Source organism: Bos taurus, chromosome 12, assembly GCF_002263795.3.
Source record: "Bos taurus isolate L1 Dominette 01449 registration number 42190680 breed Hereford chromosome 12, ARS-UCD2.0, whole genome shotgun sequence".
NCBI classification, from domain to species: domain Eukaryota; kingdom Metazoa; phylum Chordata; class Mammalia; order Artiodactyla; family Bovidae; genus Bos; species Bos taurus.
In genome coordinates this window covers 77,249,707-77,277,642 of record NC_037339.1, presented here as the reverse complement: position 1 = coordinate 77,277,642, position 27,936 = coordinate 77,249,707, and the positions used below count along the sequence as shown (strand labels likewise).

Sequence of the window (27,936 nt, the reverse complement as noted above, 5' to 3'; positions counted from 1 at the left end):
AGTTGCTTAACAATTTTGTGTTAGTTTCCTGCTGTAAAGCAGGTGAATTAGTTATCCTCACACACACATCCCCTCTTTTTTGCCTTTCCTTCCCAGTTAGGTCCCCACTGAGCACTGAGGAGAGTTCCCTGTGCGATACAGTAGGTTCTCATTAGTGCCATACTTTTTAAAACCTGTTTTTCTTCATTCAGATGATGTAATGTACATTCCTTAAGACCTGGGAGTATCTTCACTTAGCCAAAGGCAGAATGTTTGTTTTAAAAATGAGTTTATGATATTTAAAGTTCATTTTAGTGGAAGTCTTTTTTGTTTTTGTTCCAGATTTGGATGATTTACAACATTATATGTTAGGGGGAGTCTTTAAATGTACCTCAACCACTCAGATAACAAGTGGTTTAGACTGGCCTTTTTGCCTCCTACCCCTGGTATTTATCCAAGCCACTTCCCTCCCCTTCACTCAGTTCAGGAAACCTTGTTCTCTGACCCTCCACATTCCCAGCCCCTGCTTCCCAGACCCTCTTGCTCTCAGGACCTTCTTGGATGCCCTTCTCTGAGTTGGCTTCTCTTACTGTCTCCTCTGAAAGGCCGTGGGATGCTGAACCATCCTTGGGCCCTGTGAAGAGCTGCAGCTGGCAGATGCTGCTCACACCCCTCTCTGGTCCTGATGGGAGGCCCACGGCACCAGCTGCTTCCTCCATCGCTGGCCGTGGAGCTGCAGAGCCCACACCTGCTGCTCCCTAAGTTGCCATGTACTTGGTCCGCTGCTCTGTCCCCCCGAATCCCCCCAACCATGTGTACCTGTCAGATTGACAGTGAACCAGCACCCACTGTGGGCCAGGCTCTGTCTGTGGGGTCTCATTGCATCCTCGATTTCACTGCATCTCTGAGCAAGTTACAGGCCAGAGGATTCCAGAAGTCTCATGATCTATTTACTGCCTTCATGAAGTAATCATTCCATTTACCCCTCCAGCACACTGGCCTCCTTGGCCCAGATCTGTTGAACCTTTATTTGTCTTTAGCTTCCTTCCCGGGAAGGTTTTTTCACGTGCCTGGCAGTCACAGGTGGGACTCAGCTGCCAATCTTCTTAGTGATCGAGTGCCCTTGCGTCAGGAGCTCGCCATTGGATGGGTATTGCCACGCCAGCGTCGGGAGCCACACTGGTTGGATGGAAACTGCTCCTAAAAGGCATTCCTTTTAGCTGTGGCGTGTACATGCACCTGGGCACAGAATGTAAACATGATTTTCATATTTACATTGTAAATGTAAAATGTGATTTCACATTCATTGTGAAATATACTCTCTTACCTCTGTTTGTAGGCTAGACTTTACTTTGGATCCAACGTCACACTTCTCACTTTAAGATGAGCTTCCCAGGAACTAAAATGAAACCTTGAGAGTCACAGTGCAAGCTCTGATACATGTCCTGTCCGGGTGCTAGTTAGTAAAGGATGCCACGTAGACCAGACCAGTACTCGGGAGCACCGTTCTCTGTCTTTGGTTGACGTGAGACTTTTGGAGAACAATTGTTGGAGTAATCAGCTTGAAAGAAATGGAGCACCCATTTTGTATTGCTTCTTTTACACTAAGGTGGAGAAAAGGGCCATCATCAGATGCAGAAAATGGGGAGGGGCAGAGAAGAAATGGTGGAAATCGTACTCTGTTTTCATCTTACTGGTCAACCTCTTTTGAAGCCTTCCACTTTCCAGGCTAACCCGCTTAATTGGTTTGGTCTAAAGGGAGGGAAAGATAGAGACAGAGGCTTTGAACCATCATCCCTGTGTCTTATTCTCTCTGCTTGATGATGTGTAACACTTACTTCCCACCTGTCTTTCATGTCTCCAGTCAAATTTTCTTTCTTAAATATCATGCCCTTTGAGCTGATAACATTTTCCAATGAAAAAATGCACCCTGGGCACCTGCTCAGGGTAGAGGTCTCTAGGGCTGTGGGCACAGAGTGCCGAGTGATGGAGTCTTCCCTGCACACGGGCATCACTGCCTCTGTACGACCCACAGAAGAGCCACAGTAGGTCGGAGTCAACCCAGCCTTCCCATGGAAGCAGCTGACCCAGATCCTAGACCCAAAGTGAAAAGAGTCCGTTGTCAGATCACACCACAGTCAGAGAGTTTATTTTAACAGATGGCCGAGTCTCATGAGGTTTTCTGTTTCTAAGGATGCTTTTGTGTTTCCAAAGTTTCATGTAAATGTTTTTTAACATAAATCTTTTTCCTCTGCCTCTTTGAAGGTTGCTGGTGTCGTCGGCCGTGCAGACCTCCTGGGCGCCCTGTTTTTTCTGCTGTCTTTCCTTGGCTACTGTAAAGCGTTCAGAGAAAGTAAGCAGGATGTTTTGCCCTCTTAATTTTGCATCTTCTTCGTGTTTCTGTTCTGTCGAGCGTGTTTTAACAGGTGGGAAGGTGTCTGTTGCTATAAGTTTATCACTTTGAAGGAATGTAGGTCAAAGGTGTCAACTGTTTTTAGTGATGTCTGTTACTCGGTTGCTTTTTCACGACACAAAGGTTGTGCTTCAACATTCACAATGTTCAGGAAGCATCTTGCTGAGTAGTGAAACCAAGAGCTCCTGCTGTTAGGGCTAAAGCAGTTGTGATTGATTTTTGTGATTTTTTTTTTCCAGTAAAATTGAAGAGGGGAAAAGCTTTTTGTTATTCATTTATTTTTAATTAAAACATGTTGGAGGAAAAATATAGAAAAATTGTAAAAATGTATAGCTATGAATATGCACCTGGAGCATGAGGTTCTTATTTTTTCATTGTCATGTTAATGATACTTAGAAAGTCTTTGTTGCTGGAACCCAGTGGAGTTGAAATGACCAGTTGTGTGTGTGTGTGTGTGTGTGTGTGTGCGCGTGCGCATGCACACATGCATGCAAAGTGGCGGGGGTTGAACTGCCTGTTTATTAGCACCAATGCATTTATTGAGACTCAGTAGAATCCCTGTATAACTCTACTAATTATATGAATTCTGATCACGTCCAAGTTACATCATCCCTTCCCAGTTGTCTTACAGTAGAAATTGGGTATGATACATTTATACATGTTGGCCCTGGCAACAGTGTTATAATTTCAACTTCTGTTACAAATTCAGTTCATGACTGTAGAACTCTCTCCGTATATAACACAATCAATTGAAAAGGGAAAGTCAGAAGAAAAGGGAAAGTGAGAGGAACGATTCCTATGGGTTGCTTGACAGGGCTGTTTCAGCAGAGTGAGTGAAAGTCGCTAAGATGTATCTGACTCTTTGTGACGCCCCATAGACTGTAGGCCACCAGGCTCCTCTGTCCATGACATTTCCCAGGCAAGAATACTAGAGTGGGTTGCCATTTCCTTCCCCAGGGCCTCTTCCTGACCCGAGGATCAAACCTGGGTCTTCTGCATTGTAGGCAGATCCTTTACTGTCTGAGCCACCAGGGAAGCCAGTTTCAGCAGAAGCTGATATAGTACTACATTGGTTTCCTTGCGTCTTTGCCACAGCACTTCTCAAAGCTTAGGTTTGGTCCCCTGCCAGGGCCTGAATGTTATTGTTCATGTACTAATGCTTATACTTGGATTCCTCCTATAAACTGATACCTTATTCATAAGCAAGGACAGACCACTCATTCAGGATTTTGTCTCTGCTGGGGCTGGTTGAAGTGGGGTCACTCAGGACTGCTTTTTGCAGAGTCAGGAGTTTTCATAGAGGCTGCCTGGCCTGCGAAGCCTGAAATTCTTACTGGCCTATCCTTTGCAAAGTTTGCTAATTCCTGGGACAGATGACTGACAGGTAACTGTCACCTTGCTAGTGGTTCCAAAAGATTTTTTTAGCCAAGATTAATAGGGAGTTTCCAGCACGAATTTTTTTTTTACTCATGAAGGTAGAGGAGTTTCCTGTTAACATAAGCTACCATTTTTTGACTGTCTACTGTCACACATATGTGTGTGTGGTTGGCAATTATGTTACAGTCTTCAGTTCAGTTGCTAAGTTGTATCTGATTCTTTGCTACCCCATGGACAGCGGCACACCAGGCTTCCCTGTCCATCACCAGCTCCCTGAGCTTGCTCAAACTCATGTCCATCAAGTCAGTGATGCCTTCCAACCATCTCATCCTCTGTCATCCCCTTCTTCTCCTGCCTTCAGTCTTTCCCAGCATCAGAGTCTTTTCCAGTGAGTCAGCTCTTCCCATCAGGTGGCCAAAGTATTGGAGCTTCGGTTTCAGCATCAGTCCTTCCAATGAATATTCAGGGCTGATTTCCTTTAGGATGGACTGCCTGGATCTCTTTGCAGTTCAGGGGACTCTCAAGAGTCTTCTCCAACACCACAGTTCAAAAGCATCAATTCTTCGGCGCTCAGCTTTCCCAATAGTCCAACTCTCACATCCATACATGACTACTGGAAAAACCATAGCTTTGACTAGACAGACCTTTGTTGGCAAAGTAATGTCTCTGCTTTTTAATATGCTATCTAGGTTGGTCAGAGCTTTTCTTCCAAGGAGCAAGTGTCTTTTAATTTCATGGCTGCAGTCACCATCTGCAGTGATTTTGGAGCCCCAAAAAACAAAGTCTGACACTGTTTCCACTGTTTCCCCATCTATTTGCCATGAAGTGATGGGACTGGATGACATGATCTGAGTTTTCTGAATGTTGAGTTTTAAGCCAGCTTTTTCACTCTCCTCTTTCACTTTCATCAAGAGGCTCTTTAGTTCTTCTTCACTCTCTGCCATAAGGGAGGTGTCATCTGTGTATCTTTAAGATAGATGGAATTACTTTCCCTGCTGTCCACATGTAAGACAGAGAGTTTAAGTAACTCACCAGGATCACACGGCTATATATGGCTGAACTGGGTTCACCCTCTATGTCTAACTCACTTCAAAGCCAGCCCCAACTAAATTGTCTTCATCGGCTTCCCTGTCCTCATGGGACCAGTGAGGCAAGCTTGTCAAAACAGTCATTAAAAATAAATAGGAGGTGCATTCAATTCTGTTAATGAATTGTTAAAGTGTTAAGTACGGTAGAAACATCAAAAGTATGATTTAAGAACAGCCCCTGCTACTCATATTGTTTGTAGGTGTACAGCCAAGAATCAAAGCTCTTTTGTGGAAGAAGTTCAGTCTGGTACTTACTGAATACAAATAATAATAAATGATATTTGTTGTTTAAACCTATGATTTAAGTTACCTGGTCTTTGTTCTTTCAGATCTGAACATCAATTCAAAGAACAGTCAAGCATTCATTCCTCATAAACTTGAAGTTTAAGAGAGGTTTTTTACAGAGGAACAAATTTAATATTTTTTATAAGGGAACAAAAAACTGAGTGTTCTGAAGTGAATGATTTAACTAGGTAAAAAGATCTTTCAGAGAATACATTCCTTTTTAATAACCTCATTAGCTTTCTTTATAGATGCACTGTCTGTATTATAAAGCTCTGGACAATTTTTAACTGCCTGAGTTTATTGTAACAAGCAATTCTGTGCTAACCTCTGGAATCCTGGCATTTTTTGAGAGTGAAAAAAGAGTCTCATGTAACATTTCTGTGTTTTTTTTTTTTTTGTACTTATGTAGAATAGCTCCAAGCGAGCTCTTTTAGAATAGAATCTTTTTTTTTTTTTTTAAAGAAGAAAAAAGCCTTATAGAAAAGGATAATTATTTTAAGGGGAAAAGGAAAGAAAAACACTAAGTCAGTGGTGTGCTGGTTATTATTTCTGAACACCCAAAATGAAAAGTATTATTCTAATGATGAGACGTCCTGTCAATATTTCTCTCTGTTAAAGCCTAGTACATATTTTGGATTGGAAAAAGGTAATCTGTCTGCGTGGGCTTCCCAGGTGGCACTAGTGGTAAGGAATCTGCCTGCAGATGCAGGAGATGCAGGAGATGTGGGTTCAGTCCCTGGGTGGGGAAGATCCCCTGGAGGGAAAAAATGGGAACCCACTCCAGTATCCTTGCCTGGAGAATCCCATGGTCAGAGGAGCCTGGCAGGCTTCAGTCCATGGGGTCACGAGTCAGACACCACCGAGCATGCACACATACATAATCTCTCTGCACAATAAACTTGATAGAAGAGCCAAAACAATGTCTTTTATAAACGAATACCTTAGAATATTGTTTCATGGGAATTGGGATGACAAAGAGAAATTTCATTAGTCTCATTTATATAGTGGGGAGGAGAGAACCTTTTCAAGAGGAAAGGAAATGGGTACATTTCTAGAATAACCGTTTTAAATCCTAAGCTATTATGAAACACAAGATCTCAAGTCTCAGTTGTTCTAAGTTCTTCAAATTTATTTGCTCTAGTCACTCTCCCTACCATAGTTCAGGGCTTCCCAGATGGCTCTGCAGGTTAAGAACCAGCCTGCCAATGCAGGAGACACAGGAGACGTGGGCTCGATGCCTGGGTCAGGAAGATCCCCTGGAGGAGGAAATGGCCACCCACTCCAGTATCCTTGCCTGAAAAAATCCAATGGACAGAGGAGCCTGGCAGGAATACAGTCCATGGGGTCGCAACGAACCGCACACGACTGAACACAAGACGGTCGCACCATAGTTGAGGCAGCTAAAACAGGATAACTGTTGACTCTTGGGATCTCATTTCCTGCTCTTTTCCACTTTGATTCAAGACACGTTTGTCTTTGGCTTACACAAAGTTAAGTCACACAGCTTAAAATAAATGAGGGCAACTGTGTAACTCACATAGTCTAGGACGCTTTTTTTTTTTTTTTTTTTTTTGTAGATTTGGAGTTGCTGCCATTTGAATTGTGACTGCGGTATTCACGTGCGTTCTCTTTTCTCCAGGGTTGCTACACGGGCTCGATCCTCCCAAAATGTCCACCCCACCCCCACCCCCGTTATTTTAGTTAGGAGAGTGGCCTCCGAGTTGCCTCATTCCGCGGGTGGAAGCGCCGCTTGCTTGGCTCCCACTCCTGGAAGGAGAATCACATGCTCGTGCGGCTCTGGGGTCTGACCGTGGGAGCTTGGGGCAGCCTGACGGAGTCCAGTGACTTCCGCCCACGCACCGCGACGCACGCCGGCTTCCGGACGTGGGCGTCGATTGGGGAAGACGGTAGCTACTGGCGTGCGATGCTTTTTTTTTTTTTTTTCCTTCCCTGAAACGACAGCTTCCCCACTCGAGCGCCGTGCCAAGTCCGCCACTCAGCCCTTCCCTGAATTGCTCACATCTGTTAGGCTTTTGGGAGTGTTGGCGCTGACCAGGGTCTTGCTGTTATTGCTTGTGGGGTTTTTGTTTCCCCCACCGTGCTCCTTCCTCTCGCCGCCGCCCCTGCTGCCCCTCAGGCTTTGCCTCGGTTTACTAAAGGGATTGCCTTACCTCAGAGACAGACACGGAAACAAGGAAAGCATTTTCCAAGCCAGTCTTTGTGAAATTCTGGATTATAAAAGGTTGATGTTTGCGAACGCTGTACAGTACTCCTAGAGCAAGTTGTGAGAGATGTTGCATGCTGTAAGAATAGTTTTTTGGGTTTTTTTGTGTTTGCTTTTTTCATTTTCTCTCCTGGACCATTGTTGCTTAACAGCTTAGCAAACTGGACGGATTTGAGATGGAGAGTTCTTAGCCTGAGACACTTACATAGAGTTTGACACCACTTTGGCTTCCCCCAGTGGCTCAGGGGTGAAGGATCCGCCTGCAGTGCAGGAGACTCGGGTTCGATCCCTGGGTGGGGAAGGTCCCCTGGAGAAGGAAATGGCAACCCACTCTAATATTCTTGCTGGAAAAATCACATGGTCAGAGGAGCCTGTTGGGCTGTAGTCTATGGGGTCACAAAAGAATTTGACACGACTGAGCGAGTAAACAACGAACGATGCATCAGTTAGAACTCCCTATTTGCAGAAGACTGTTTGAATAAAAGTACTCATAAATGCAGTTGTACTGGAGGTGATATCCACCTCTCAGGATTTATTTTTACTGTTTTTAGCTGTTAATTCTAAAATGAAAATGATTCATTTTTCCTAAGTCTTTTTAATATTATGTAATTTTTTAAAAACTATTTTAAAAAAGAATCTCTTACATGACGGAGATTATTCCGTTGTGAGGAGGTTCAAAGACTAAAAAGTGAGAAGAGAACTTCTGGCTGTATTTATTCACATTAACAAATTACTAACTTTTCGGTTAATTATGAGATGTTAATTACATCTCATAATTGCCTTTGAAATATAGTAATATAGTAAAGCTTCTAATAGACATCGAAATAAAACTGTTGACTCATCCAGTATTTATTGAGTGCCAGCTGTATGCAAGGTGGCCTACTGTTTTCAGTTTCAACTGTCTTATTAAAATGATCAGGCAACTTCCCTGGTGTCCAGTGGTTAAGATTCTGCGCCTCCAATGCAGGGGGTGCAGGTTCCATCCCTGGTTGGGGAACTAAGATCCCCACATGCCTCGGAGGCATGACCGAAAAAAGAAAAATTTTTAAAAATAAATAAAAATAAAATGCTCAAAGTTGGGAATAAAAAAATAGCTTACATTAGTTACTAAGTAAAAACATACAAAAACACAAGTCCGGATTTATCTAGATTATGCTGTATATATTTGCAACTGTTCACATTATTCACTTTGACAAATTAATACTCAAAGAAAATAATAATTTGGCAAAGTACATGGTAAAACTATGCTGCTGCTGCTGCTAAGTCTCTTCAATCATGTCCAACTCTGTGCGACCCCATAGATGGCAGCCTACCAGGCTTCCCCCTCCCTGGGATTCTCCAGGCAAGAACACTGGAGTGGGTTGCCATTTCCTTCTCCAATGCATGAAAGTGAAAAGCTCAGTTGTGTCCGACTCTAGCGACCCCATGGACTGCAGCCTACCAGGGGCCTCTGTCCATGGGATTTTCCCGGCAAAAGTACTGGAGTGGGGTGCCATGCTGGAGGAGGTCTTATGACCATAAGTCTACTAGGCTGTGCTGTCCCTAAACTCAGGACCACTTTCCCAGTTGATTATTTAATTTTTGTAAGGCTTTTTCTTGATTGTCCCCAGTACTAGGGATACTTTATCAATACTTTGTAGGCTGGCCTTGGTTTATCATGCACCTCCCTTCCACACATTTGTAAAGAGGACCCCTTTGATTTATATGAGGTAGTTTAAAAGTATAGTTAGTCCATGGGTGTGAACTGCACAAGTCCATTTGTAGGTGGATTTTTTTCAATATGCACTTCAATATTGCAGAACCAAAAGTTGGTTGAATCCACGGATACAGACCAGCAAATACCAAGGAACACAGTGGGGGCTGACTGTGAAGTTATGTGGAAGGGTTGGGCCCTAACTCTCCAGTCTAAGAGTCAGCTGTTCAGCTCAGCTTTCCAGTTTGGATTGCGGAAAACTGAAGTGTGTGTGCATGCTGTCGTATGACTCCTGGTAGCAAATCAAGTGACTAATCTGGCACGGGCTGGAGGAGAAAGAAGTGAATTTTAATAAGCAAGTCACTTCCTATTTGCCAAGTTTTCGAAGGCAGACTTGGATTATAAAGCCGTGTAGATCATTTCATGGATGAGCTGGGCCTCTGAGCATGTGACGCTGACAGTGCTGTGTGGTAGGAAATACGGTATGAGCCCTCAGGTCATCGCAAAATTTCTAGTAGCCCATGTTATACAAAAAAGAAAAAACCAGATTAGCTGAATTTTAACAATAGATTCTTAGCCTAATATATCAAAAATATTGTAGTTGTAACATGTAATCAGTATACAGATAATGAGCTGTTGACCTTCTTTCATATGGAGTCTTCAAAATTAGGTAGTGAGTTTGATCCTTCCAACATGTCTCAGTAGGGACCAGGTAAATTTCAAGTGCTCCCCAACCACTGTGCCTCCTCTTGGACCGTGGTGGTTTAGAGTTGGTTTTCCTGAATGTAAAGCCTTTGCTTGCTTTATAAACGAGCCCTGAAATTACCATTGTTGAGAGGTGACCTGCCTTCCTGCTAACTTGTTTCAGTTGCGTCCGACTGTTACGACCCTGTGAACTGCAGCCCACCAGGCTCCTCTGTCCATGGGATTCTCCAGGCAAGAATACTGGAGTGGATGGCCGTGCCCTCCTCCAGGGGATCTTTCTGATCTAGGGATCGAACCCGGGTCTCCTGCCTTGTAGGCAGATTCTTTATTGCTGGGAAAGTGACACTCATATTTAATAATCACTGAAACTGAAAAAACTTCTTCAGCACAGAATCATTGTCGTCCTCTTTTACATGTTTCCATACTGGAACCAAACCAGAAGTATAAGGAAAATTAAAGAGTAGGATGCTCCCAGAACAATTTGCTGAGGATTTGAGAGGTGGAGGGAGCCTGAGTCCCTTAAAGAAACTTGGAGTTTGAGCAGTGTGGTGGAATTATGAGGTGAGATTAGAGAGAAGGCCGTCAAAGAACTTGGAGGTTGTGGTTTTTTAATGTGTTCTTCTTCTTTTTTTGGTAAAATCTCAGATTGAGCCATCTAAGGAGAAATCCATTTTAAATTCCAGGCAAGTGGAATGTGAGTCTTGGGGTAGTTTACTTTTGTGTTCACAGAGTGCTTTCAAGAGCAGTCCTTTGGGTGTTTTAATGGAGGAACTGGGAATTTTTTTCTATCCAAAACTTCTGAGCCGTGGAGGGCGGGGTGGAATTAATCCATGTTACAGTCAAGTAAAACACAAGCTAATTCAGTTTTTGTAGGAAGAAATGTAAAATGATCAAGGGACTAAAATGTTAAGATCAGGGAACATTACACTGGGAAATCATAGTATGTATCAAGACATCTGAACACAAACTGTGGGAATAGAAGCTTAAAAAAATCAAATTCCGCTAAAGGGATGAGGCGGGAAGCAGTCCATTTGGTTTTTTTGTTTTTGGAAGGGTTTTTTTGGCCACTCCATGTGGCTTACTGGATCTTAGTTCCCCAACCAGGGATGGAACCCATGCCCCCTGCAGTGGAAACCCGGAGTCCTAATCACTGGACCCCAGGGAAGTCCCTCCATCATGGTTTCTAGTGAACTACTGAACCTGATGCCTCGTGGATATGAAAACAACAGCTGGGTCTGAGGTGTGGGGTTTTCAAGGGCGCAGGAGCCAGGGTGGGAGACTCCACGGTAATTAATGTGTTCATTTATAATTAAAGGGTATCTATTTGCATATAAGGGACTCCTGGGTGGCTCAGTGGTAGAGAATCCACCTGCCTTTGAGTCAGGAAGATCCCCTAGAGGAGGAAATGACAACCCACTCCAGTATTCTTGCCTGGAAAATTTCATGGACAGAGGAGCCTAGTGGACTATAGTCCATGAGGTTGCAAAGAGTCAGACATAACTGAGCACACACACATTTGCACATAAACTGCTGATACGAGCAAATCCCGAAAGTGGTTGGCCGCAGACTCAGCATGACGTGTCACAGGAGGAAGGGCTGAGGGAACACCCTACACTGAGAGGAGAGGGCGAGCCCTGTGGGGTCCCCTCCACCTATCGCTGTCGTGCGGCAGAAGGCGTGGGATGCCGTGCTCTGGCGTGATGTGGAGTGAGCGTGACGCCGCTGCTTGGCCTGGACCCCTGTGCTCACCTGCTAAAACTTGTGGGACTTTTCTCAAAATCACATCCTAAGAGGAATTAAGTGATCCATTAGCTTTACCTCTACTTTGGCCATATTTTTTTAAAAGTCTCAATGCCTTGGTGTCTATAAACACTTGTCTGCTGCTGATTGCTAGCAAATGCTCAAAGTAAAAGTCACTCAGTCATGTCCAACTCTTTGTGACCCCATGGGCTATATACAGCCCATGGAATTCTCCAGGCCAGAATACTGGAGTGGGTAGCCTGTCCCTTCTCCAGGGGGTCTTCCCAACCCAGGAATCAAACCAGGGTCTTCTGCATTGCTGGTGGATTCTTTACCAACTGAGCTATTGAGGGAAACCCAAAGAAAATAATAAATCCCAATAAATATATGAATACCCCAATGAAATCATGTCTAATGTAACAGGAGTGTTGGGGTTGGGGCTCGTAATTGCGATCTCTTGGTGTTACATGTACAGTGTAATTAATTTCTACGAGTGGAATTATCCTTAGTTTGCTTGATGGAACTAAATACTCTGATATACCATGGTTTTCAATAAAGACAACTTGGCTTCTAGGCACTGTGCCACCTGGGATATTGGAGAGATGCTGCTCAGGACGGTGGGAGGCAGGTAGAAGGCAGGCATGAGCTCACTCGAAGTTAAAACTGAAATGGACTATCCGTTCTCGAAGTCACAGCCATGTGGCCCCCTGCCTGCAGCGTCTTGGGAGGGATTCCCACTCTGCCATCACTGCCAGGGAGATCACAGGCACGACCTCCTGGAAGCACTCCAGCTGTTCCTACATTATGGCTCTATGATTTGTCAGTTCTTTGCCCCTCCTGATAGGTAATCAGGTGCCCCAGATTCTGGTGCTTGGAGAAGATGCTCCAATGAGCCAGGCCTGGTACCCAGGATGCAACTATGAGCAAGCTTCCCCCCGAGGTTGATGCTCCTCAGCCTGTGGCATCAGAATCACCTGGATGGCTGGTTAACAGGCTTCTGATGAGGCTCCACCCTCGAGTCTCTGAGTCCAAGGGTCTGGTTGGGCTGGGGGGGCCTGAGCATCTGCCTTTCTTAGAAAATCCAAGGGCAGGCCCACACGCTGTGAGTGGCACTAGTTAGTTTAATGGTCTTCACTGGGCGTGATCCCCTCCCACCCAGGACATCTGGCAAAGCCTGATGTTTTGGGTCATCACAGCTGAGAGCTAGGAGGGCTGCTGGCTTCTCGGGGGGCGGGGGGGGGGGTCGGGGCGGTAGAAACAAGGGAGGCACCGAGCATCCTACAGTGCTGAGAACTGGCCCACGTGTCAGCATTTGTAGTGAAGTATGAGAAGAACACGCTGGCAGATTGTGCAGAGGGCCGTCTAGGGGGCTACCGCTGGGCCTGACTTAATGTAGGGGGTCAGTTAGGGGCACCGCGGTGCATGGGACAGACCCTGCTACTGGGCAGTCAGGCGTGCACACAGTAGGACCATTTGCTGTTGTTGCAACTGTGAATAAAACAAGTGAACCAGAAGGGAGGCTGCCCAGGAGTGTAGGTTACACAGCCTAAGTGACCTTTGACGGCCACAGGATTCTTCTGGGGCGTTCTAGCCTAAGAAAAGGGAACATGCAAAGCCCAGTGAGAGTAGACTGGCCTGTGTGCTTGGAATTTAGACCCAGGGAACCTGGAGAGGCTGTGTCACCCCGTAAGGAAGGCCTTAAGTGCTGTTTTCAGCATTGGGACCCCTTCATCCTGTTGACGGCAGGAAGCAGCAGATGAGAAAGACTTAAAACAAGAGTGCTGGTTGATTCGGGACAGTGGGATCCAAATCAGTGAGGCTTTACTGCTTTAGCAATCAGTTGGGCTGGTGAAAAGCCTTCAGGTGCCTCGACTGTACAGCCAAATAAAACCTTTTTGTATTCTGTCAGTTCTGCCTGTTTGTACATTAATCCCGGAAATCCGACAGAGATTCCCAAGAAAAGCTGAAAAGATCAGACAGTGTCAGCCTGTATGTCCTTTGGCTTGACTTCCAGATCTCCAGCCCCCGAGGCCTATGTGTGAGTGAGGACGTTTTCCCAGCCGACTGGGCCCTCAGACAGGACAGGGGTCAGTCCTGCTCACAGTTTGTTGAGAGTCCAGAGGGCTTGGCTGGGTGCAGCCCCTCAGCATCCTGAGAGGAGTTTCCAGCCACACGTGGAAAGCTCCAGGTTAGCAGCATCCAGACCCCGCAGCCGATCCCGGACAGGGAGCCCAGGACTTTGGTCTGGGGCTTTGCTGATGACGCCCAGATAGCCACTTCATTCAGGATGCATCTCTCTGTTTCCCTGTCTCTCTCACATACGTACCTTAATTGTTGGTTTTCTGCTCAAGCAGTTTAATGAGAACCACGGTATATCTTGTCACCGCATAGTGAGCTTGGAACATTTTGGTGACATCGTGACAGATCAGTCACCCCTTGCATCAAAGCCCCATTGGAGACCCTCTCCCTTGAACCTGGGGTGGTTTTGCTGATTTATGTGCAACAAACAGTGACTGCTTTCTGTGGTCCCAGCAGTCTACCAAGGTTTTTTGTTTGGTTTTTTGATGTTTAGTTTTTAGTATGGTTTTAATTCATGCACATAGTTTTTAAAAATGTACATTGTATGAAAGGTTTTGCAGTGAAAAGTAAGACTTCTTCCCTCTCCTATCCAAATTTTTCTTCTTAAAGTTGTTTAGAGGGAATTCACTGGCATTCCAGTGGTTAGGACACAGGCGCTTTGGCTGCCAGGGCCTGGGTTTGATCCCTGGTCAGGGAACTAAGATTAAGCTGCATGGTACAGAAAAAAAAAACAGTTTAGAAACTACTGGAGTTGGTTTCCTAAGTGTTCTCCAGGGATATGTTTTGCATGTACAAGCAACTTTTATATGTAACTTTCAACACAAATGGGCAGGTATTTCTTGTATACCTTTTTTCTCACTCGAGTAGGGAAGATACAGTTATTGTTGCACCCATTTTATTGATGAGGACGCTGAGGCTGCAGAAGTAACTTGCTCCAGGTCACGTGGTGAACGGTGGTGCTGAATTTAGGCCAGGAGTTCTGGTTAGGCAGAGCTGACCCAAGACCCAGGGGCACCTCCTCCAAGCAGGTTCATTTTGCCCCACCTCACACTTAGGTCTTTATAAAATGTTTGTTCACCATCGACCTCGGTGAGGAGCTGAGGGCCTCACAGAGAACAGAGAGGAGTATCGCACGTGCCCTCTCCTCTCCTCCTGGGAGCAGGTCAGCTCTGGTCCCGGAATTGCATCCTCCACACCCTCTGCTGGTAGAGAGCAGACCCTCCTTCCTCAAAAGGTGTTCAGTTCAGTCGCTCAGTCGTGTCTGACTCTTCTCGACCCCATGAATCACATACGCCAGGCCTCCCTGTCCATCATCAAAAGGTGTCCAGGGACCATCGATCATTCCTGGAGCCCAGCCTCACCCAGAGCAGGTGGCTTACTGCTCTGTGCTTACAGTCACATTTCTGCTGAGGTTTCGGTTTCCTGTTGATACTTGAGTATCCGTGCAGGTGCACTCAGTGGTCCGGCATCCTTCAGAACTCGTCCACGCTGGTAGCAGAGCAGGTGTTCTTAAGGCATCTGGGGTTCAGAGAGCCCAGACTCCACCTGGAAGTGGTAGACGCTCTCAGAGCAGTGCTGGATCCCGACCCCGGGAGTTGTAGAGGTTCTCAGAGCAGAGGGGGGTAGCCAGATGCAGCGCCTCCTCCACCAGTGGGAGTCCTCGGCACAAGCTGGCAGAACGGCCTGTTAGGTGACCGGTGGGCTGGGAAGAAGGACCTCGCCCCTGGGAACTCTGCCTTGAGATGTCTTTGTACCAGGGCTGCATTGCAATGCCTCCTGAAGGCTCTGGGCTCCTGCTGGGGGACCCTTGAGAAGGGGATGTGTATGCCACGAAGAGAGTGAAAGTGTTAGTGACTCAGTCGTATCTGAGTTACAAAAAAAGTCCAAAACGTCCAGCTCTTTCCGAACCCATAGCCTGCCAGACTCCTCTGTCCATGGAATTCTCCAGGCTAGAGTACTGAAGTGTTGCCATGCCGTCCTCCAGGGGATCTTCCCAACCCAGGGGTCAAACCTGGGTCTCCTGCATTGCAGGCAGATTCTTAACCAGCTGCTACTACTGCTGCTGCTAAGTCACTTCAGTCGTGTCCGACTCTGTGCGACCCCATAGATGGCAGCCCACCAGGCTCCCCCGTCCCTGGGATTCTCCAGGCAAGAACACTGGAGTGGGTTGCCATTTCCTTCTCCAATGCATGAAAGTGAAAAGTGAAAGTGAAGTCGCTCAGTCATGTCCTACTCTTAGGGACCCCATGGACTGCAGCCCACTAGGCTCCTCCATCCATGGGATTTTCCAGGCAAGAGTACTGGAGTGGGGTGCCATTGCCTTCTCCGTAACCAGCTGAGCTACCACCATCTAACCAGAAATGTGGATCTAACACACTGGCCCACAGAGAAATGCCATCCGAATACCAAACTGTGTTTTTAAATGGTGACTGTCGAAGGTGCACACTGAGAATTTGAGTTCCAGGAGCTCCCAAGACTGAGCTGAGTCGTGTGACTCTGTGTTTGTCATTTCTCCTGGTCGGCAGCTAACAAGGAGGGGACCCACTCCACGTTCTGGGTGTTGCTGAGCATCCTCCTGGGAGCAGTGGCCATGCTGTGCAAAGAGCAAGGAATCACCGTGCTGGTAAGACCCCAGGCACCTTCAGTGGGGTAGCCCTGCTCCCTACACCCGTTTCCCTCCCGTGAAGACACTGTGCACTGCCCTCTGGCGGGACCCCTCTGCTGTACCCCTGTTGCCGGTCTCAACTTAGCCCCCTCTGGACCGGTTACAGGTGCCACCATGCTCCCGGTGATTCAGGTGGGAACTGAGTGTCTCAGTTGATTCATTAGAGCTGGTGGGCACGGAGAAGGGACACGTCTGAAGAGCAGGTGACTGGCCCCTGTGGAGAGGTCCTGGAGGAAAGAAAGAGCGTTGTGGCCTTCTGGGGTGCTCTTATGTTGCAGCAGTCCTAAGTACAGCCATGTTGTGACCCTACTGCTGTCTCTGGTCCTGATTAACAAGCATTGGTGTGTGTTATGTTACGTTTGCCTTCGTCCGGAAATGTCAGGGGGAACAGGAGGGGGCTCTGAAGGGTCCAGATGTGCACCCCCTACGTCTGATCTGAGAAGAAGCCCCTGGAAGGGAGAGGCATGGAAATGCACTCTTTCTCTGTTCTAGCTAATTTCCTGCCTTACATTATCAGTGGGAAACTGAGACATTAGGGATATGGGGCATGCCCATGTAGGAAGCCATGGGAAAGGATCTTCCTTTCCCAGGTCCAAGCTCTTTGGGGCTGGACACCAGTTGAGGCAAAGATAAATGGTTTTATTGGATTCAATCTGTACAATTAAGGTCAGCTAGCTAGGAAACAGTATAGAAAGAATTGCTGTGCAAAGATACTAGAACTTCATGAGTTACTTTTTTAAAAGATTGCTCTAGACCAGTGTTTCTGAACCTTGGCATTATTGGCATTTGAGGCTGAATCATTCTTTCTTTGGGGCGTGTCCTGTATATCATAGGATATTTTAGCAACATCCCTGGTCTCTACCCACTAGATGCCAGAAGGACACCTCCTCCCTCAGTTGTGACAACCTCAAATGTCTCCAGACGTTGCCAAGCACACCCCCCTGGTAGGGGGTGAAAATCATTCTGTGAGAACTGCCGTCCTGGAATCTTGCTTGTCTCAAAGTGTGGCTTGAGGACCAGTGGCGTTGACACCATCTGGGAGCTTATTAGAGATTTAGGATCTCAGACCTCCCCCTGCCACAGGCCTGCTGTGGCACCTGCATTTCACAAGGCCCCCAAGTGACTCCCACCTCCATTAAGAAAAGCACTGAAAAATTAGGTTGAATTTTCATGAATAAAGATAGGGTGATGTTGAGCAGGTTTCCAAAAATCTGACTAGAATGTGGCCATTTTGATGACGCGTTTAAATGGGAAGGGAGAGCGCCCAAGACTCGTGTTGGGCTCAGTCCTCATGACAGCCTGACCGCATCAGCACTGGGTGACTGTCCTATAGCTGCTCACAGGCAGAAAAACGCGTGGCATAAGAAGACAGCGCAGCTCAACAGGGAGCTTCCTGCCTTCTAGAAAATGGTTCACACCCGGGCAGAAATGGTCCTCTGACCCAGGACAACCATGCATCACACGGGTGAATAAAACGAGGATTCTGTGAAGTGATTAACCCAGCGCTGGCCTGTGTACTGGATAATTAATGGCTCCCAGCATGTATGGGGGTTGCTGAGGAGAGATGTCACCCTTGTGCTGAGAACCACAAATTACCACTGGCTTCTGACGACTTATGATTGATCCTCTTTGCCATGAAGCTCTGTGTTCGAAGGCCCCATGTCATAGAAGGGCAGCTTGAACCATCCATACAGTGTATATTCTGACCGCTCTGCCTGGTTCCAACAGGGAGTTCAGCTACATGGTGTTGTCTACAGCAGCCACATTTATGGAAAGTCCACTGCAGGGTAAAGGGTAGAGTCCAGGCCAGATGAGCCCTCAGCTTGTAACCACAGGTGTCAGAGCTTTAAGAGCAGCCATACCTACTAGAAAGGAGCTGCGGTGGTGCTGCTGGAAGCTGTTAGCATCAGTGCAGCTACAATATCACACTTCCTAGGGCCAGGGGTTTTGCATACTTGGAGTTATTGGTCATTCCCCTAAAAGTCATGGGTAGAGTTGGTCTTGATTGGAGTTACTGGCCTTTTCCCTAAAGGTCATGGGTAGAGGTGGTCATAATTGGAGTTATTGGTCATCCCCCTAAAAGTCATGGGTACGGTTGGTCTTGATTGGAGTTACTGGCCTTCTCCCTAAAGGTCATGGATAGAGGTGGTCATAATTGGAGTTATTGGTCATCCCCCTAAAAGTCATGGGCAGAGGTGGCCATCCTCCACACAGTGGGGCTCTGCCATCCTCAGGGTGGTTTCCAGTACTACTCCAGACACCTCCATCATCTCCTCCACAGCCAACTGGATGGGAAACCAAGGGTGGGGTGTGCTCTGGTCTGTGCCCAAACCTCCAAGAGGTGCCTAATCACTTCTGCCCACATCCCATTGGCTAGAACTCAGTCACATGACCACGCTCCCCTGTGGGGCTGGCTGTGTGCCAGGCAGGAAGGGAGAGCTGGTGGGTGACGAGGAGTCTGAGCCTGGGATGTCTCTGCAGCCCCACCAGAGTCTGTATGTTCTGTTCCCTCTCTTCCAGGGCATATGCCCTCATCAGGCAGCACCCCAGGTTCCTGAAGTGTAATTACTTACATGGCTGGGTTTTCAAGGTTGCTGGCTGCCTTATCATCTTAGGCATGGCCACTGCACAGGTACTGGCTCTGCTACAACTCTGGGACAGTTTTAGGGAAAAAAAAATGGTAAGGGGGGCCTCTGCAGAACTTCTCCTGGGAGCCCCAAAGCTCTAGCTCTCTGGCATCTTATCATACTCTTGCATGCAGGCTATGGACCTGTGACTAACAGGGGATTTACCAGATGGCAAATCTGATGGGACTTTCTTGGTGGTCCAGTGGTAAAGAATCGGCCTGCCAATGCAAGGGACACAGGTTTGATCCCTGGTCCGGGAAGATTCCACATGCTACAGGCAACTAAGCCTGCGCGTCACATCTACAGAGCCTGTGCTCCGCAACGAGAGAAGCCAGTGCAATGAGGAGCCCACACACCGCAACTCCAGAGTAGCCCTGCTCACCACAACTAGAGAAAGTCTGTGCACAGCATCAAAGACCCAGTGTAACCAAGAATTAAATAAATAAATAAGTAAATTTGATACAAATATCATGAGCTAATTTCATAGGAATCATAGGATTTGTTTTGTTTTTAGAGCTGAAGAGATTATCTATGGTGATCTAATCAGGACACTTCTCGTCTAGATTCTGCAATAGAATTGTGGCGTATCCTGGCTACCTGATCAGTTAGGCTGTCCCATGGCTGATTCCTTGCTTTGCTTTCTTAGGGTCTGAATGCCATCTTTGACATCTTGGTGATAGGCAAACTAAATGTCCTGGAAATTGTCCGGAAGCTCCTCCGTAAGGACAGATCGTTAGAGGTGAGTATCTGCTTTTGTCTCCAGCTGAGATGTGGAAAATGTCACGTACCCGCTGGCTTAAAACACCATTTTCAAAGTACTTCGTGCAACTTTGAATTCTAAAACAGGCAGCCTTTTAAAGCCCAGTGTCAGCGAGGTTCAGCCAGAACTGCTGCACATTTATACCTGGCTTGGCCACACTTTTATTTGAAAAATCCTCAACACTGGGGGCCTTGCGCTGTCCTTTCAGAGCCCTGGCATGCTCCGGACAGGGGGCCTCCTCTTCAGAATGACCCTCCTGGCTTTGGGCGGAGCCGGGGTGCTGTATGTACGCTGGAAGATCATGGGCACCGGCCCACCCGTCTTCACCGAGGTGGACAACCCTGCCTCCTTTGCCGACAGCGTGCTGGTCAGGGTGAGTCCCATCCTCCACTGGGTCATCTTTGCCCACCAAAATCCCCAGGTCTTCCCTCCCTCCTCCTCCTCACCTCCCTCCCCAACATACCCACAAAAGCCCCCCTTAATCAGAACACCTCCACGGGTGTTTCTGTTCACCAAGGAAGTTCTAGGGTGAAACCAGGTTTTTATCAGGGCTTTGAGAGGGTGTAAAGTCTTTGTATTTCCTTGTGGCTCAGACGGTGAAGAATCTGCCTGCAATGCAGGAGACCTGGGTTTGATCCCCGGGTCAGAAAGATCCCCTGGAGAAGGAAATGGCTACCCACTCCAGTATCCTCGCCTGGAGAATTCCATGGACCAAGGGGCCTGGTGGGCTGAAGTCCATGGGATTGCAAAGAGTCAGACACGGACTGAGCAACTACTGTTTTCACTTTCACTCTAAAGGAAATCAAGAGGAGTGGCTTAGAAAACGTCAGGTTTCTTGCCAGACTCCTTAAATTGTCCCCTAACCTACTTTTGGTATAATGGAAATTGACGTGTTGAGGTTAGGATAAAATATAATATTGATGGTATCTTTCTCCCTTTAGCATGACTTTTTACAAGTCGTTTGTCTCTGGCCGCACTGAGTCTGTGTTCTGTGCGGCTGTCTCTGGCTGCAGCCAGCCGGGGCTGCTCTCTAGTCGCAGTGCACGGGCTTCTCATTCTGGTGGCTTCTCTCGTGGCGGAGCACCAGTGAGAGGCGCACAAGTTCAGTAACTGTGGCACACGGGCTTCATTGCTCCAAGGCATGTGGGATCTTCCCGGAGAAGGGATCGAACCCGTGTCCCCTGCATTGGCAGGTGGATTCTTATCTACTGTACCACCAGGAAGTCCCTAGTGGTGGTGTCTTTAAAAGTCTTAACGCTGTCCAGACTTTCTTGTCAAGGTTTGCTTTTTCTGAAGGCAAGGTTTCTTAGCTGTGCATTTCATACAGACAGAAATCTAAGACCATAAAACCCTCTGCTTATATCGTCAGACACGTGAGAGACCCCTGGACAGCAGGTTTCCTGGGTCATGGACTTGGGGCATCAGTGAATAATTGGGACATAACATCCCCAGAAATATAACAAATGTAAAGCAGAGTCTGGTGGCTTTACTGTATTTTTTTATCTATTAAAAAAAAAAAAAACCTCAATGCATTTAGTCAACTGCACACTTCAGCCTAGTGCCCAGGGCAGAAAGTAGCAACATTTTATTTTATACAGCTGGGCTCCTTGAGCAGAAACGTGAAGGCCTCCAAAGGGAAGCTAGGAGATATATATATATGTATTTTTTTTCCAAGTTCAGTATCACATGTTTGTTTTTCTTTTGACTGGCAGGCCATAAACTATAATTACTACTATTCATTGAATGCCTGGCTGCTGCTGTGCCCTTGGTGGCTGTGTTTTGATTGGTCAATGGGTTGCATCCCCCTCATTAAGTCCGTCGGGGACTGGAGGGTGATTGCTCTGGCAGCACTCTGGTTCTGCCTAATTGGCCTCATATGCCAAGCCCTGTGCTCTGAAGACAGCCACAAGAGAAGGTAAGAGGCCGAGCTGAATTTAACTTCCGCAATGGGTGGAGTCTGAGCGTGTTGCTAAATCTAGCACTGCGGATCACCGAAATGATTGTGTGCAAGGACGGGTGTTTCAGTAGAGATGCACATGTCTGGGCAGGATGAGTTCTGTCTACTCGGAATCCATGGCTGGCTTCAACTCATGGGGAGTGGACTGGAGGGGGCGCCTGATGACTGCTTCATCTCCCCACCTCTCCCCCATGATGTAGCATTTTGAGATCCTTCTCGCCATAGGTGGTAGAGAGTAATTTATGGTCTGAACAGAGAGTGTAATTGATGTGTGTTGTGCCCATCTTTTCACAATTCCCCTTCAGAAAGCCCTGGTGGATGCGACAGCGATTCCTTCTCTTGTTATTTGTACAAAATAAGCTGCCACCCCAAAGAGACTTATTTCTCACCAAAAAAAGCAGGGGGCGGGGGGAGGGAAGATTATTGAGAAAATAATTGGGAGGAAAAACCTGTTTTGTGGAAAAGAAAACTATTTAAGATGATTTCCTTTAGGCATAAGTGTTTCTGGAATTAGATGAGTAATTTCTCAAAATAAATTCAGTTTTGAGTTTACCCTGTGCCTTAAATTGGTTCGTAATTCTAAAGGGTGACAAACCTCTGTCCCAATTGGCTGTGCATGTGCCAGTAGGATTTTTCTACCACGATAAGCACAGGTTTGTGGGAAGGAGCTATCAAATTTGACCGGGCTTCTTTTGTTTGGTTTTTTAATTGTACTGAAGTGTAGTTGAGTTACAAGGTTGTGTTTAGCTTCTGCTGTGCAGCAGAGTGGCTCAGTTCACATATGTGTTCTTTTTCACAGTCTTCTCCGTTCCCATTTATTGCTGGATTTTGAATATAGTTCCGTGTGCTGTGCAGAAGGACCTTGTTGTTTGACCCAGCCTCTGATTCACCCTCTTAACATCACCTGGGACTCTGGGAATGCTTACCTGCTTCCACAAGTGTCCTGCTGCTCTCAGCTTTCTTTTTGCTCAACTGAAATTTACGCTGGAGCATCCCCAAATGATATGAGTTTATTTCAGATCTTGTAAAGTTTAAACCAGTTAAGTGACATTGCTGCTGCTGCTGCTGCTGCTGCTAAGTCGCCTCAGTCGTGTCCGACTCTGTGCGACCCCATACACGGCAGCCCACCAGGCTCCCCCATCCCTGGGATTCTCCCAGCAAGAACACTGGATACATCCTGTTAAATGTCAGGGGACTAAATTGGACTAACTGGGACCAATATCCCAATTAGCCCAATTGGGCTAATATATTTGACACCTACATGGTTTGAGATATAGTTAGAAGCAGGCAAGTTCATAAGACTGCTCTAAGTAATCATTCTAACTTTATTCATGTGAAAGTGTGGAGTTCTAAGATTTATTCTTTGCTTGATGCTAAGTAGCCTTAGTAAGATTTTTCTGTCTTACCCTAATGGTACTCAGTTAGACCCTCTCTGCTGATACCTCTTCTTAACTGCTGGCATGAAAAAAAAGAGAAAAAAGGGAAGGGGTGTCTGGATTTCATGTAGAGTAGAACACTTTTCTTGAGAATTCTAAAAGTAGGCATTCTAACTACTTCTCATCTTCCAGGATCCTCACGCTGGGCCTGGGATTCCTCATTATCCCGTTCCTTCCCGCGAGTAACCTGTTCTTCCGAGTGGGCTTTGTGGTGGCTGAGAGGGTCTTGTACCTCCCCAGTGCCGGCTACTGCATGCTGCTGACGTTTGGATTTGCAGCGCTCAGTAAACATACGAAAAAAAAGGTATTGGCCCAGCAAGGTGGGTGCCGTTCCTGACCAAGACGGTGGGTGGGTTTACTAATGACATTTCCTGTGTCCCTCTCTTCTTAAGAAACTGATTGCTGCTCTCATCCTGGGAATTTTATTCCTAAACACGCTGAGATGTGTGGTTCGCAGCGGTGAGTGGCGGAGCGAAGACCATCTTTTCCGAAGCGCCCTGTCTGTGTGTCCGCTCAATGCCAAGGTATGTTGGCTGCCACGCTTTTAAGTTCGATAGCTGAGTGAGGAGAATCTGGAATATGACCTTGGTCATAGACTTGGAGGTTTTCTTTTTCATTCTTTTTTTTTTCCTTTCATGATCTTGACAAAGTTTATTACAGTTACACTTCAGCCAAAATAATTAAAAAGGAATCGTTAAATCCAGACAATGTCAGGGAAATAGCAGATTTCTTAAACACGTTTCTATTCATCTTCCAGTTGGTCCGATCATGGATCGAGGTGGTGGCAAGGTGGGCAACTCCATGCATTCAGGCTCAGGTCTGGGGAGACCGACAGTCAGACCTCTTAGAGCACACTTTTTGAAACATGCACTCCAGCCTCCTCCAGTCTATAACTGGAAGATGATAATACCTACCAGCGGACAGCAATTTGGTTTAGGAATTTAAAGGATGCTATGTGGTGTGCAGTACGCACGTTTCCATCACCTGTGGCTTCTCTGCCTGGAATTGTTTTTGCCAGATTAGGTAAAAATAAAATGCATAGACTCTAAAATGGGCAGTGTTCTTGTTGACACGGTCTGGTAGGAATTTGTTTCACTTGTATCCTTGATGAACTCCATCTCTTCACTTACCCAGCTGTGCGTCTTTGGGCAAAATGGTTTTGAACATTGAACGGCCTTATCTGTGACAAGGAGGGGCACCATGGCTGTCCCCCGGGCTTGTCGTGAGGCCTTCATGAATGTGGTCTCTGAAATGCCCTGACATGGTACTTAGAACATGGTAGGTGCTCAAGAAATGTTTGTCTTCATAGGCTCCTTTTAGTATCAGCTGTTCCATTACATGAAAAGAAGGGAATGATACTTGCTCAAAAGGGGAGGCCGCGGAGTTAGGTGAGAATATTTTCTATTAGGGCATCCCAGGTGGCGCTAGTGGTGAAGAGCCCTCCTGCCAACCCAGGAGACATAAGAGACTCTGGGAGTTCAATCCCTGAGTCAGGAAGATCCCCTGGAGGAGGGCATGGCAACCGACTCCAGTAGTCTTGCCTGGAGAATCCCATGGACACAGGAGCCTGGTGGGCTACAGTCCATAGGGTCGCAAAGAGTCAGACGCGACTGAAGCAACTTAGCATGCATAGAGCATTATGTGATTAATAATGATGTCTTTTGGTGTCATTAGGATTGGAACTTCCTCAGATACTTAAAAGCGATCCTCTTTGGAGCAGGGGCAATAGAAGCACCATGAAGTTCTATCTTATTTCCACGTTCTATGCTTAAGAGAAAGCAGTGATTTCAGGTGAAACTATATGAAGAAATCTAATGAATAGTCAATGTCTTACTGTGACCCTGGAGTGAAGGATAGTATTATATAAAACGTGTTGACTCCTTGTTTGTATTTCCCTTGGTTTAAAAAAATTTGTTCGTATTCTGTAGTTAAGAGGCTTAGATAAAAGAGTGAATTACTTCAGCCTTTTATTGTCAATTTGATTTGCTGACCTAGCCATTTATGTTATGCTACTGAAAGTAAATCAGCCTGTGATTTAATTTCATAAATGTTAATAGGTTTGCTTTGTTTTTACTTTTCTGTTTGAATAGCAGTGATTACCCCTTCTATTTTACTTCTTCCCCAGAAGGAACTCACACTTCTTTGTAGAGGTTCTGTCATTAATTTCCACTATCCTCCCTTGAAGGCTTTTAGAGAGAGGTTATTATGTACCTTAATTTTCCAAATGGGAGACACTGAAGCATAGAAAGATGGAGCTGACGGTATCTGGGTTAGTAACTCAGATGGTAGGTAGAGACCTGGTATAGTTCTGCACCCAGATTACCCTGGGGAACAAGCGGGGATGGGACCGTGTGATGTCTGAGCCCACATGGCTGCCCCAGTGAGCGATTTCATATATCACAGGCTAGAAAACTCAGGGGCTGTGCAGACGGACACCCACACAATCGTGTGCCTGTGGGTGCAGTTTTCGTCTTTAAATTTAAGACATACACATAAGATCTCATCTTCAAAGTGCACCCAATAGTGACTAGCCTTTCCAGGAACATTTTTTAGTGATTCCATTCAGTATAGGGCTTCCCTGGTGGCTCAGACAGTAAAGAATCTTCCTGCAATGCGGGAGACCTGGGTTCAGTCCCTGGTTTGGGAAGATTCCCTGGAGGAGGGCATGGCAACCTGCTCCAGTATTCTTGCCTGGAGAATCCCCGTGGACAGAGGAGCCTGGCGGGCTGCAGTCCATGGGGTCGCAAAGAGTCAGACATGGCTGAGCAACTAAGCACATTTAGTATGAGCAAGATAGAGTTGGTTTTTTGTTTGTTTGTTTGGGGTTTTTTGGTGTTGTTGTTTTACTTGGGACTATAAATTGAAGTGTATCAAAATTCTCTACACTTTTTTTTTTTTTTTCCCTTGGAAAAAAGCTAGGTTGATTTCAGGGAAGAGATCTCCTTTAGGATGATTTCATTCAACTCTATTGCAGGAGATGCATTTTCTGCACTCATTCCACTTTCCATCCACTGACTGTTAACTGAGCAGTTGGCACTCTGCCGTAGACCAGGCCCAGATTTACAAATGCGACTGTGCTGAGCCTGGTCAGGCACTGGAATTACCCACAGTGCCTTGCATCTGGTAGGAACTCCTGGTATCAGTAACTGAACTGAGCCAAATAGAAATTAAATTCCTACTACGGATGAGATACCAAGTATCTGATTATACTTGCAGCCATTCTTCGTTTTTGGAGGCTTGAAAGTATGTGGCATTTTATATCAATCCTGGGATACAATGTTAAAGTTTGTTAAACAATGAAAGGGATCATTTACCACAATGAGGTATTTCCTTAAGGATGAGGCAGGGGGGGTTATAGGACTTTTATGTGTTTAAAACATTTTAACATCAAGTGTTAACAGGAAATTTGAAACAGTGGTTTGAGCACTGTGTTGAATGTGCCTTCTTCCCCTATGGATGCTTTCACTTCGTTTGTATTTACATGTCCTTGACTGGGGGTCTTATCTGTGCTGGTTCGTTGCCTTGGCGTGTGAATCACAAAGACTGGAGGGAAGGTTCAAGGATCAGCAGGCTTTTTCAATCCTTTACATTCCATGGAAACAAAAATCATTCTTTAAACTGTTTTAAGTAAACTGTTTCTGAGCGTTTTGCTTTGGTTTTTCAAGTGGATTTTCTGTTCAAATATGTCCCTGCATATAACCCATAGGACAAGGCTGGCCTCTGCGTAAGCCTGTTCTCCAGTCGTAATTATGAGCAGCTTGCCTTCTAGGCGGCTCTCTGATCTTTAACTGGTTCCACTGACTTCACTGCAGTCTGATTCTGCAGAGGCACCCTCCTCCCTCTGCTGACCTCCTGGTCTAACAGAACAAGGGCGCTACTGCAGAGGGCAGTTCAGCTCTTGTCTGAGCGTTTGATTGAGAAAACAGAATTTCCCAGGAAGTGGCAGGAGCTCGCTGAGTTGAAGTCTGTGTAGGAGCTGTGTTTGTATTCCGGGGGCCACAGGCACATCCACATTCACAGGCTGGAGTCTCCCTTTGTGTGCGGGACAGGAGTGAAGTTAACACTTCCAGGCTGGGGCTGGGGCTGGGACTGGGCCAAGCCCAAAATCAAACCATTTAGAGCACACTTTTCCAAACCCATGAGCCAGCCATAGCCTTCTCCAAGCTGTAACTTGAAGACGGTGACACCTATGGACAGACAGTCATTCGGTTCGGGAAGTTTATATAGTGTGCTGCACAATATTACACATTTCTGTCACCCATGATTTTCCTGTTTTCTGATTCCTTGTGTGCAAGGAGATAAAAATAGAAATACAGACTTTAAAATTGGGAGTTAAAAAACAAATCTCTGCTACATATGTGCTTAAGGAATATCGCACTGTTCTATACCCTTCTAGAAATCTTAGTATTTTTTGAAGATTGATAAGGCAGGATGTGGTTATACTTTTAGAAGGGCTTTTGAACGTTCAGATATAATGCCACCTGACTATACTCAAGCCATTACTGTAATTCGCCATGTATCAGTCCGCCGCTGTTGCTGTTCAGTCGCTAAGTCGTGTTCGAAGCTTCGTGACCCCATGGACTGTAGCACACCAGATTCCTCTGTCCTCCACTGTCCCCCGGAGTTTGCTCAAATTCGTGTCCGTTGAATCAGTGATGCTATCCAACCATCTCACCCTCTGCTTTCCTCTGCTTCCCCCATCCCCAACTCTTTGCGACCAATCCCTTTGCCACCCTGCGAACTGGGGCCCACTAGGCTCCTCACCATGGGATTCTCCTGGCAGGAATACCGGAGTGGGTTGGAATTTCTTCCTTCAGGGGACCTTCCTGACTCAGGAATGGAACCTGTGTCTCTTGCATCGACAAGTGGATGCTTTACAACTGAGCCACCTTGGAAGCCCTTACATCG

General features: G+C 46.4%; 1 protein-coding gene across 2 annotated transcripts in view; it reads left to right on the top strand.

Moving 5' to 3' along the window:
- The window catches only part of TMTC4 (transmembrane O-mannosyltransferase targeting cadherins 4), a 58,876-nt gene that overhangs the window by 14,720 nt on the left and 16,220 nt on the right, over window positions 1–27,936 (top strand). The window contains exons 5-11 of one of the 2 annotated variants that reach the window (XM_024999944.2): window positions 2,245–2,332; window positions 16,109–16,206; window positions 19,522–19,614; window positions 19,844–20,008; window positions 21,348–21,550; window positions 23,161–23,332; window positions 23,421–23,552. In XM_024999944.2, coding sequence (XP_024855712.1) covers window positions 2,245–2,332; window positions 16,109–16,206; window positions 19,522–19,614; window positions 19,844–20,008; window positions 21,348–21,550; window positions 23,161–23,332; window positions 23,421–23,552 — 951 coding nt within the window. Of the gene's footprint in view, window positions 1–2,244; window positions 2,333–16,108; window positions 16,207–19,521; window positions 19,615–19,843; window positions 20,009–21,347; window positions 21,551–23,160; window positions 23,333–23,420; window positions 23,553–27,936 lie in introns of those variants that run through there. The other variant, NM_001105629.1, reaches the window with a different exon arrangement.